The sequence below is a fragment of the Schistocerca cancellata genome, chromosome 8 (assembly GCF_023864275.1).
Source record: "Schistocerca cancellata isolate TAMUIC-IGC-003103 chromosome 8, iqSchCanc2.1, whole genome shotgun sequence".
Taxonomy (NCBI): domain Eukaryota; kingdom Metazoa; phylum Arthropoda; class Insecta; order Orthoptera; family Acrididae; genus Schistocerca; species Schistocerca cancellata.
The window spans coordinates 396,095,135-396,108,016 of NC_064633.1; the positions used below are offsets into that span (position 1 = coordinate 396,095,135).

The window sequence follows — 12,882 nt, forward strand, 5'->3', positions numbered from 1 at the left end:
TGAACTCAAGCCAGCCATGAAAATATCACCCTAAGAGAAGCACAGACAAGTAAACAGTACAACATAACAAATTAAGCATTTCACTATGACCTGACAAAATAATGTAGCAAACACAAACATCTTGTAATTGGAAAAAATGAATAACATCTACCAATTTTGCAATGCAAAAAAATTCAATAGAGAAACATCAGGATTCTGTTGCCCAAATGGGAAAATTCAATTACCACCACTGAACACACCACTGCAGGCAGTTTTACGTGACATGATTGGGGAAACTCCAGATTCAAAACACTTCCTCCAAAATATAAAAGCGTACACCACCTGCTTCCAAATGATTTATTTTGGCACCACTTTGTTCAACACTAACAGAGCTCAAACTGATTACTTTTTTTTCCCATTCAAGGAAAAATCTATCAAAACTTGGGATCATTACTGTCACTACCCAATGGAGACCGTAAATTCCTGCAAGTACGTTTCATCAGAAATGAAGAAACAGAAATTGATCAACAATGCACAAATATCAGTGGATTGAGATGAGAAGTAGTCCAAGATGTACAGAAGATCTTACACAAATACAATCAACTGTTTTACATATTCAAAACAGCAGTAGACCGAATGATTTTTGATGACTATAAAGTTATAATTTGAGCTGACAAAATACCACCAGTAGATCATGAAGATAGAACATGAACATCAATTTAATGCACCTCAGATAGACAAAGTTGCCACTGTAATTAAGACACAAGCGTGACATAATTGTACAACAAAGAAGAGGAGAACTACAATGCATTGCAGAGACACACTGTTCATTTGGTGCCCTCCAATATCCATTAATATTGCTGCATGAAAAGGATGGATATCATTTTTACATGAAACAAATCCAACCTGAAACAGGTGCATAAACAAACCAAAAAGTCACCTCCAAGGAGTTCTATGCTTACTGTTCAATGATCAGAGACAATGAAACATACAATTCTTTGCACTCACTGTTTATTTTAATAATTCCTGATAGATATGTATGCAAAAATAGAAGTGGAATGGATAATTTACATAAGACTAAATCAGAAGAAACTATGTATAGAAGACTACAGCCACCTTCAAGACGCAGTCATAAATTATGGAAACTCAGATGACATTGGAACAATAGTAATCTTACCCTCATCATACATAGGAAGTCTGAGGCACATCCATAAGCACTTTCAAGATGCCATGACCTCCACAAGAAAATATGGGTGACCTGACCTCTTCATAACATTCACATGCAACTCATTGTGGCCAGAAATCAAAGAACAACTAAGATATGGATGAGCCCGTCTGCATTGACAAGACATAATAGCATGAATTTTCTGACAAAAACAAATAAGATCTATCAAAAAATAGGAAATTCAAAAACTTTGTACATATTCACCCTGGATAAGAAAATGAAAAATGCTTTTTATAAACAAGTATTGTAAACAGTTAGAATATGTTTTCAATAATTTTTTTACCTTTCATACTTTAACAAGAATTGTAAATAGAATATTCTTTCACTAACATTTTTTTTTTACATCTTATACTTTACAGTTCATCCTTTTATTCCAACAACCACACAGTCTCATATCAACTCCCTTAGCAAAATGGGGTACCCCACCTAGTTATTTGTAAATATTGTGTTACAGTTTTTAATCTACTGACAAATATGTATATTTCTTTTATTTTTTCAGGGAGTAATAATTCCATCAATGCATGTGATGTTTACAAAATGGTTTCCCGAGCATGAACGTCAGAGACTATCTGGTGCCATATTTTCAGGTTATTATCAGATGTTTACTATTATATATGAATTGTTTACTTTTCTTGAAGGAAAAGTAAGAGCTAAAGGTAGAATATCTATTTTTGCTGCTTGTTAGTAAGGTAACATGCAAAGTAATTTACTAAAACATTCATCAAATATTAAAAAGCCACCTAATTTTCTTACGTACATTTTCAGTTACATGTTGAGCTAAGTGATGAGTAACATGAGGTGTCATTAAAGATGGTGTTTCATAAATACATATCTTGTACTTATTGATGAACTATTCGTAGAAAAGGATTGTGAAATTTTTACTTCCACTTGTTTGCAGCAAACTACATGGGTACCTTACTTTCAATGGCAGTATCAGGAACAATGGTGAAGAACTTGGGATGGCCCTCTGTATTTTACGTTTTTGGTGGTATTTCAACAGTTACAATAATTCCATGGGTATACTTTGTATACAGCGAACCTGAATCTCATCCAAGAATTACAGAGAAAGAATTAAGATATATTCTGGAAAATACTGGATGTAATATGAAAGAAAAGAGCAGCAAAGAGCCAGTGGACAGCCAGGTACATTTCAATAATATTTATGGAAATTAAATAATAATCGTCTCTCAAGCTTATCACTTTGTAGAAATAACTGAATTTGCATGAATTTATAATTTTAATTTGTTTCTTTTAAGAAATAATTTTAATTTATGGGGGCTATTCATAAATAAACTTCCAACGGCTACTAAAAAAAAAGAAAATGATAGATAAAGTATTTTATATACAATCTGTACCTACATGCAGAAACTACTTCTCCACATAATTGCCACCCCTATTCAAACATTTGTCAGCCTGTGACACCAGCTTCTTTATCCCTTCATCAAAGAATGTTGCTGCATGGTGCTTCAGCCAGTTGTTGACAGCATCTTTGGGTACAGCGTCAATCATGAAGTGATGAGTGGCAGCTCGACCTTCATCTTGGAAAGTGATGAAAATCACTTCATGCCAATTCTGGACTGTAGAGAGAATGTGCCGACTGAGACTCAACTCAGGACCTTGGCCTTTTGCGGCAAGTGCTCTACTGACAGAGCTACCAAAGCACAAGGTAGGAAATGAGATACAGGCATAAGTAAAGGTGTGAGGGGGTGAGTTGTGCTTGGGTTGCTCAGCCAGTAGAGCACTTGCCTGAGAAAGGCAAATGTCCTGCATTTCAGTCTCAGTCCAGCATACAGTTTTAATCTGCCAGGAAGTTTCATATCAGTGCACACTTCACTGAAGAGTAAAAACGTCATTCTACAGACAGAATGCTGAAAAATCTTCCAGCCAAAAATATGAGATTTACTTTAATTCAGTTTGCATTTTGGGGTCACACATTGTTGTAAAGGAGAAGGACTTTTTTCCCAAATTGTTTGTTTTAGATTGATCCTAGGAGTTCCATAAGAGTTTGATAGTAAACCTGTGATGTCACAATATTCTCATTTGTTACGCTTGTGAATTTCATTTGATATCTTGGAAAACTGTAACCATCATTTTGCAGTTTGACAGCATTTGCTTGAATGTTTTGGATTCACTGGAGAAATGAGTGTGCTTCCACTGATGGACTGTTCATTATTACTGTAATTCATGTACTGCACCCACGTCTTGTCCTCAGTCATGATTCTGTTCACAAATTCGTCCTACATCTTAGTGTAGTGTTGAAGGGATGTCACACCCAAAACCCATTTTTTCAGTTTTATGTATATCAGTTAGACATGTTGTTACCCACCGTGTACAAAACTCCTCATAACCTAACCTCTCTGAGACAGTGTTAAAGAGGGTCATCCGTGAAATCTGAGTCTTATCTTCAGAAAGTTCAGAAATAGTGAGTCAAAGTCTCACATATACATTTTCATCAGCATGTTGCACAAGTTTATAAGCCACATCTGAATGTCTTTCCTGACCAATTTCATCATGAACATATGTGCAACCAGACTCAAATTTTCTGTACTGCTCCCTCACAACACTATTACTCTTAACTCCATCCACGTACACACTACACAACTGACAAAGAATCTTAGCATCATTGACACCTTCTGCTTGCTTGAAGCGAATGACAGAACATAGCTCACAACTACAGGAGATGCAATAACATCATCTATTTAAATCACTTGCTGCTTTTGCAGTGACAAAAACAACAGAGCTGACTGACACAACATGACCTACAAAGTCTGTTTTTGAACCCCTCACACAATGTAACTGCAAACATTTATTTTTAATAGCCAGTTGTGGGTTAATTTATGACTAGCCCTCATATTTATTTTTTCTGATAATATGTTATTAATCTAGTTATTTTCTTTTTTCGGATTTATGAAGTCCATTATATCCTTCTTATTTTAAAAATAATACACTTTGGACTTATTAAATATTCAGTATTTCTGAAATCTATGAGACATTATTTTCTTCAGCTGTAAATAGATGAAAGATTCGTAAAAACAAAGAATCATATAAAAAATGTCTTTGCAGGAATAAAATTTCAAGTTTAGTTTTTTTATTTTTTATCTTCTTTATTTAATTTTATTTTTTATGTGGGACAAAGACATAGAAATGAGAGGAAATTATAATGATGTAAGAGTTTAATAGCAGATGACAAAGTAATAAGAATTAGAGTAACATTCAAGTTAGTTTGGAAGAAAAGTCAACCAATGAATTTATATAGTAGCAGGAAAGAGGTAGGATACTGTTCTTTTATTGGAACAATATTGAGGAGAAAATAATTAACTAGTCAGGAGGTTTAAGAGATGAACATATTAATAGAAAAGAAAGAAAGAATAATAATCTTCATCATTTTTCAGGCCTCTTCAGTTCTCAATAGCAGATTTAAATGCATCAATAATCATTCTTTGACATTACAGTTACATCATACAGATTTTTGTCTTTCTGAAACAAATGTCGCACAGTTCCATTTCTTCCTCTTGCTCTCTTCTTAGCTCTTGCTGAAGAGATGATCATAAAGCTTGAGACGTAGTATTCCTTTATATGCAAGTAATAACATTTTTTTATCAATAACAGATACTTCACTTATGTTCATAATCATCTGATGTCAACTTTTGAGCCTTTAATTTTCCAATTTAAGCTTTATTTACCCTGTATTAAAATTTGTATGATTACTGTTATTACAATAATGATAATCTGAAATTTCACTTCTGTTAGGATAATTCAAACAGAACTAATCCATGGATTATGATACTGTTGACTCCTGGCATGTGGGCACACTGTCTTGTTCTGTTTGCTGTTGGATGGGTCAACTACACATTGCTTTCAGAATTACCAACATATATGCAAAACATTTTACACTTTGACATTGATGAGGTAAGTATATTATTTACTTCTTATGTAAAATATTGCCCATTGATTACCATTACAAATGCTAGATGAGTCATTATTGCTTACATACAAGTAAACATGACAAATTAATTTTAGGTTTTCCTTGCATTTTTGAATAAGAAACAGTGTCTACCTCTGCTATGGCCATCAGAAAGTTTGAAGATTATAGTTCACTGAATAATTATCATTAACTAAAATATTTATCTAAAATAAGTAGTATTCATAAGATTAGTTAAATCTTACTATTTATTAAAAAAGTACCCTTAACTGAATTTCTTGGGCAAAATACAAAATGTGAGCTACTGACAAACTGAATAAATGTAATTTTTCATCAATAAATTAGTATAATTTAGTTTATTTAAGCAAAATAAGTGATGGTGAAAAGAGCTAAAAAGACCAAATTGTTCCTTCTGCTGAGTAGAAATGTATTTAATTGCAAATATTGTTTTCTGAAATGTATGCTTAATACCATTAAAATGAGTGTAAATTCATACCTAATGCAGTTGAATATAAATGTCTTAAATTCAAAATCTTCCAGCAACCTAAGCGACAAACTTGATGATTTACAAATTCTTCGTTCAGAATGTAAAATTATATAAACTGTTTGTTTAAATGAACATTGTCTTAGCTAGATACAATAATATTTTAAATAAAACTGAAAATTTCAAAATTGAAAGCAACTACTGCAAGGGAAAAAAATATTGTGGAGATTGCTGCATATTCCTGAATTCTGCTATAAGCCATGTAGTGAAAACACATTTCAATTACTTGAATGAAGATTGTATACTTGAAACCCTCTGCATAGAGCTTAAGGACCTCAACATGTTAGTCATTTCAGTTTACAGAATTCCAGAAAGAGCATTAATTACACCATTCCTCTCTAAATTCCAATACATGCTGGATAAACTAAAGAAAGAAAAATTTTTTAACAGTTGCTGATTTTAATAAAAACAATGCAAATGACAACAAAGAATCAACAAAATTTATTGATTCAATTAAAAATCCTGGTTTTAAACTAAATTTTTCAGAGTCGACCAGAGAAAATACTCACTCAGCAACATGCACTGATAACATTGTAATAAATTACTTCTTTGATATGTACATAAATTCTGTTTAGACTTAGGACTTTCTAATCACTCAGCCTTGTTTTTCTCACAGTCAAAAACTGATAAATATAATACAAGAAACAACTTAGGTATATTACAAGAAGTTGCAATAAAAGAAATATTGAAATATTCTATGAGAAACTGAGTAAAGTTACATGGTCTGACAAGGACAGTGATTTAAAAAATGAAAACTTAAGTAAATTTTTAAATAGTTTTCTTGGAGTATTTAATGAATCTTTCCCACAAGAACATATTGCAATTAAGTATTTAGTAAGATAAGGTGGATCACACCTCTACTCAGTGAGAGGAAAAGAAAGTTACACAATCATCTGAAGTACAAAAAAGATTCTCATTTTGTAAAAGATGTTAAAACTATAAAATTATTTTTTAAAAAGCTGAAAAAGCTTAAAAACAAATGCAAATAATAAAGTCATTTTAGGGTAAAAATAAAACAATGGCAGTATTGGTCTTTAGTTAAGTCTAACTTGGGTTTAAAACTATTACAAGCAAGACATTTCAAAAATTAAACTTAAGGAAAAATCTGTTGTAAATCCAGCTCAAATATCTGAGTGTTTCAATGAGTACTTCATAAATGTATAAAAATCTGATTTAGATGTACCAAATTATGAGCACAAAGTAAATAGTTTTGGGTTGAAAGACGGTGTCAATGGATATCTTATAAATACAACATGGTCTCAACAAATGGTGTTAAAAATGTCATACTGTCCTTAAAAACCAAAGACTCTACAGGTTGGGAGAAGGTTACACAACATGATAGCTCACCCTCTATCTCTCAAAATGAACAAAACATTTAAGGAATGTTGCTTTCCAATTCTTTTAAAACAAGTAGAAGTATTTTAAAAAGGTTCAAAAGTTGATAGGTGAATTATTCTATTTCTATACTCCAAATCATATCCAAAATATTTGAAAAAATTGTTGCTTAACATATTCAAAGCTTCATTACACAGTACAATATCATTTCGCATAATCAATATGACTTCCAACAAGGTAAAAGCACACCAGTTGCCATAAATGAGTTTATTGAAAAAATTTCTTCATTGTTAGACAAGAAATCTAAAATTGCAGGAATATTCTGTGATCTTCCAAAAGCATTTGATTCTGTAAGCCATGCCCTGCTGTTTTTCAAACTCGATAGTTCTGGAATAAATGATATGCTTTGAATTGGTTTGAATCGTATCTCACTGAGAAAGAACAAATGGTAATAATTACATCAAATGGAGCAGTTTACTACTCAGAGTGGAAAACAGTATCACAAGGTGTTCCTCAAGGCTCAGTCCTTGGGCCAATTTTATTCCTGTTCTCTGAAAATGATTCGCTCTCAATATAAATATTCATCCAACCGAAAATGTAAATGCTGAAAATATACCACAGAGTGTCATGACGAACTTGGAAACATGGTTCACTCTAAATCAATTCATGTTAAACATTTCAAAAACCCATATGATGAGTTTTAAAACAAAAATGTCAGAACCTGAAGAAATATTTATTATTCACAAAAATCAAAAAATAACTCAGCTCTATCAAATTCCTAGGAGTAAATTTAGATAGAAATTTCAAATGGAGAACACATACAGAATATCTAGCAAATAAATTAAACAGGCTTTCATTTTCAATGGAAATTTTAGCCAGTGCTTCTCATATAGACACCAGGGAAGTGTAATACTAAAACTTTTTTGAATCCATTATTAGACACAGCATATTTTTTGAGGAGGCTCAGGAAACATTATAAAAATTTTAAAGCTACAAAAGACAATCATTCATAACACGTGCTCTGCAAAGCCAATGGCATCATGTTGACCATTATTTAAAGAACTAAAAATATTAACTGTCCCCTCATTATACATATTTGAGGTGATTCCTTTCCTATGCAGCAGAGCTGATCTACACTCCTGGAAATGGAAAAAAGAACACATTGACACCGGTGTGTCAGACCCACCATACTTGCTCCGGACACTGCGAGAGGGCTGTACAAGCAATGATCACACGCACGGCACAGCGGACACACCAGGAACCGCGGTGTTGGCCGTCGAATGGCGCTAGCTGCGCAGCATTTGTGCACCGCCGCCGTCAGTGTCAGCCAGTTTGCCGTGGCATACGGAGCTCCATCGCAGTCTTTAACACTGGTAGCATGCCGCGACAGCGTGGACGTGAACCGTATGTGCAGTTGACGGACTTTGAGCGAGGGCGTATAGTGGGCATGCGGGAGACCGGGTGGACGTACCGCCAAATTGCTCAACACGTGGGGCGTGAGGTCTCCACAGTACATCGATGTTGTCGCCAGTGGTCGGCGGAAGGTGCACGTGCCCGTCGACCTGGGACCGGACCGCAGCGACGCACGGATGCACGCCAAGACCGTAGGATCCTACGCAGTGCCGTAGGGGATCGCACCGCCACTTCCCAGTAAATTAGGGACACTGTTGCTCCTGGGGTATCGGCGAGGACCATTCGCAACCGTCTCCATGAAGCTGGGCTACGGTCCCGCACACCGTTAGGCCATCTTCCGCTCACGCCCCAACATCGTGCAGCCCGCCTCCAGTGGTGTCGCGACAGGCGTGAATGGAGGGACGAATGGAGATGTGTCGTCTTCAGCGATGAGAGTCGCTTCTGCCTTGGTGCCAATGATGGTCGTATGCGTGTTTGGCGCCGTGCAGGTGAGCGCCACAATCAGGACTGCATACGACCGAGGCACACAGGGCCAACACCCGGCATCATGGTGTGGGGAGCGATCTTCTACACTGGCCGTACACCACTGGTGATCGTTGAGGGGACACTGAATAGTGCACGGTACATCCAAACCGTCATCGAACCCATCGTTCTACCATTCCTAGACCGGCAAGGGAACTTGCTGTTCCAACAGGACAATGCATGTCCGCATGTATCCCGTGCCACCCAACGTGCTCTAGAAGGTGTAAGTCAACTACCCTGGCCAGCAAGATCTCCGGATCTGTCCCCCATTGAGCATGTTTGGGACTGGATGAAGCGTCATCTCACGCGGTCTGCACGTCCAGCACGAACGCTGGTCCAACTGAGGCACCAGGTGGAAATGGCATGGCAAGCCGTTCCACAGGACTACATCCAGCATCTCTACGATCGTCTCCATGGGAGAATAGCAGCCTGCATTGCTGCGAAAGGTGGATATACACTGTACTAGTGCCGACATTGTGCATGCTCTGTTGCCTGTGTTTATGTGCCTGTGGTTCTGTCAGTGTGATCATGTGATGTATCTGACCCCAGGAATGTGTCAATAAAGTTTCCCCTTCCTGGGACAATGAATTCACGGTGTTCTTATTTCAATTTCCAGGAGTGTATTTTAAAGAAATCATTTTCAACACTTGCACTACACAAAACATAAAGAAAATGTTATGCTCACTTTACATCACTTAAAATTGTATGCGCAGACCCCTTAATATATAGCCATGAAAATTCACAACAAAATAAAAGGGTGTGACATAACAAATATGAAGCTAAATACTTTAAAAAGCAAGTTACATCATTTTCTAATTGAAATAAGCTACTACTCAGTTGAAGATTGCAATGACGAACTGATACTTTGAACTGGACTCTTAAAATGAAATAAAAAGTTACCTGCTACTTATAGTGGATGCAAATTCTTCAACAGCTTCAGGGAGAAGCTTGAATAAATTCTTCAATGAATAATATTTTAAGTTTGACAAATTTTAAATTAGTAAATTCTTCAACAAGTAATACTGTAAGTTTAGCAAAATTTTTAAATAAGTAAACTGTGAGCCTGTCTTGTCTCCTGTACATCACTCTCATGTTTTGAAGTTCTATATGTTATGAGAAAAGACATTTCACATTTCAAATGAGAGAGCTATATGTGTTTTCCTCTGTGGCATTTAACAATTTATCTACACAACTGAGAAAACAGAAAGTTTATTTTTAAATTCTAAGCTGATTTTGAATCAGCCCAGAAAGAATTAAAACACTCAAGAATTTTATACTGGAGCAGTAATGTTGTAAATGTATTATATGACAAGATTAGAATGAACCCTGCCATTTAATCTGGGGGGTGTAGCAAATTTTCAATATTTTTAATAGTTTTGGTGCTTTGAAGTATTTTGACAAAACCATGCATATAAACAAGAGCTTAGGTTGTTGGAAATAGCCCTGGTAAAAAGTCGAAGATTGTGGTCAGAGAGCTAAATGTGTCCTTCTAATAAGTGGCAGTCACAGATGTGTAATGTCAGAAACTGTTCATAAAACCCTGGATAAGAGCTACCAAATTATGATGATGATCCATACTCTGAAAACCTTTTCTTTTTATTTTTCAGGCTGGATTTATATCTGCACTGCCTTACTTATTTGGTTGGATAAGCTGCAGCATATACAGTTTCCTAACACAGTGGTTCATACAAAAGGGCATGCGTAAGATTGTTGCTTTCAAAATATGGGATGCAATAGGTAATTATTATTTTTATACAAAACTCTCTTCTGCTGCTCTTTTATTGTCAAATAGATGAAGCTTCTTTATAATTTCTAACTCTCTCTTATTGGCACAAAACTCTAACAGTTCCAGAAGTATATGAGTAAAGATAAGCAAAAATCTATTCCCCACATGTAATGCAATTGATGAGTGGAACATTTCTCCATAAAGTATATCCAGAATGAAGTACAATTAAAGAGTATTTCATCCGTTGTAAGTGTATAAGCTTATGCCCCATTCAGTACATTTGATGTATTATGTTTCTGTCTTCATAAAAATTTCCTGAAACCACAAATTACTGTTGCTGATCTGACATTGTATCAGATAAAATTTATGAACTAAGTAGCTATTTCTAGTAAGAGATTCTGTTTATAGTTTAGAAGATTGCAGAGGTGTTACTTATCACCATAAAAGCAACTGGATCACAGCATCCAGAAGGTAAGACCTATTCATCCAGTGCAGAAAAAAGAATGAGCAAGTGGAAAATTGTTCTTTTATATTGTAAAATATTAAAATAATCATTAACAAGAATTTTATTGCACTCACATATTACCTTCCACTGCAGCTCATCCTCTGTCATCTGCCAAAGCCAAAAAATGTTTTTATTTATGTCTATTTGATTATTTTAAAACAACAGTGTAGGAAAAGACAGATTGCTACTTACGGTAAAGAAGACACATTAAGTTGCAGACTTATATAAAGCTTTCAGCCACAGCCTTCACCAGTAAAAAAGAGACACAAACACCATTCATACATACAAGCAAGTGGACCTCATGGACATGATTGCCAACTCCAGCATCTTGAGCCAGAATGCAACCATCCCATGGGATGCAAGCATCAATCTAGTGGGAGTGGGAAAGGGGAAGGTATGGTAATGTATTTGTGTAGAGAGAGATGAACACTGTCTGGTGGAGAGTACAGGCACAGTGTCAGGAAGTTGTGGAGAAGGGAGGTGGGGAAAAAAGGAGCATATAAGGAGAGGAGTGGGGAAAGATGGACAGATGTGTTGGCAGAAGGCGGCAAATAAACAGGATGGGAGATGACAACGGAGAGGAGATAACAGGACAGAGGGTGGAAACTGTTGGGTGGAGGGTGTGAGGACAGTATGCTACTGTAGCTCGAGAGTGGAATAATTATGGGAGCAGGGAATATGTTGTAAGGATAACTCCCAAATGTGCAATTCAGAAAAGCTGTTGGTGGAGGGAAGGATCCAGATGGCTCAGATAGTGAAGCAGCCATTGAAACCAAGTGTGTTATGTTCAGCTACATGTTGTGCCACAGGGTGGTCTACTTTGCTTTTGGCCAAAGTTTGGCAGTGGTTGTTTATGCTGGTGGACAGCTGGTTGATAGTCATACCAATGTAAAAAGCTGTGCAATGACATGGCTGCTTTCATATGGAAGTGCTGGGTGGATGGATTGGGCATGTTTTATAGCTGAGTCTTCCACAGGGAAAAGATCCCTGTGGCAAGGTGTTGGGATTGGGAGTGGCATGGGGATGGAAAAGGATGTTGTGGAGGTTGGGTGAGCAATGGAACATTGCTTTAGGAGGGATGGGAAATATCTTGGGTAGGATGTCACTCATTCCTGAGCATCATGAAAAATAATGAAAGTCCTGGCGAAGGATGTGATTCAGTTGTTCCAGTCCAGGGTGGTACTGGGTGCTGAAGGGACACTCCTTTGTGGCTGGTTTTTGGGTGTGGTGGGGGGATTTGGGGTGTGAGGGGAAATGGCACAGGAGATCTGTTTGTGGACTAGGTCTCGGGGATAGTGCCTGTCTGTGTAGGTGTTGGTGAGACCCTCAGCACACTGAGCAACAGAGCTTTTGTCACTGCAGATATGCTGTCCCCAGATGGCCAGACTGTATGGGAGGGGTTTTTTGGTGTGAAAGGTATTACAGCTGTCAAAATACTTGTACTATCGGTGGTTGGTGGGTTTAATGTGGACAGAGGTGTGGATGGAGCCATCAGAGAGGAAGAGGTCAGCATCTAAGAGGGGGCATGCTGGGTTGAGGTGGACCACCAGAAGTGTATGGGAGAGAAGGTGAAGAAATGAAGATAGAGTGTCTTGGCCCTCAGTCCAGATCATGAAGATATCATCAATGAATCTGAACCAGAATAGCAGTTAGGTGTTTTGGGAAGCTAGGGAGGTCTCCTCTAGATGACCCACAAGAAGTTAGGCATAGG

At 36.6% G+C, this 12,882-nt stretch overlaps 1 protein-coding gene across 1 annotated transcript in view; it reads left to right on the forward strand.

Annotated features, from left to right (window-relative positions):
* Window positions 1–12,882, forward strand: part of LOC126094472 (sialin-like) — a 53,027-nt gene that overhangs the window by 21,875 nt on the left and 18,270 nt on the right. Inside the window, exons 4-7 of the mRNA XM_049908862.1 lie at window positions 1,704–1,791; window positions 2,103–2,347; window positions 4,955–5,113; window positions 10,548–10,677. Of these exons, the coding sequence (XP_049764819.1) occupies window positions 1,704–1,791; window positions 2,103–2,347; window positions 4,955–5,113; window positions 10,548–10,677 (622 nt within the window). The remainder of the gene's footprint in view (window positions 1–1,703; window positions 1,792–2,102; window positions 2,348–4,954; window positions 5,114–10,547; window positions 10,678–12,882) is intronic.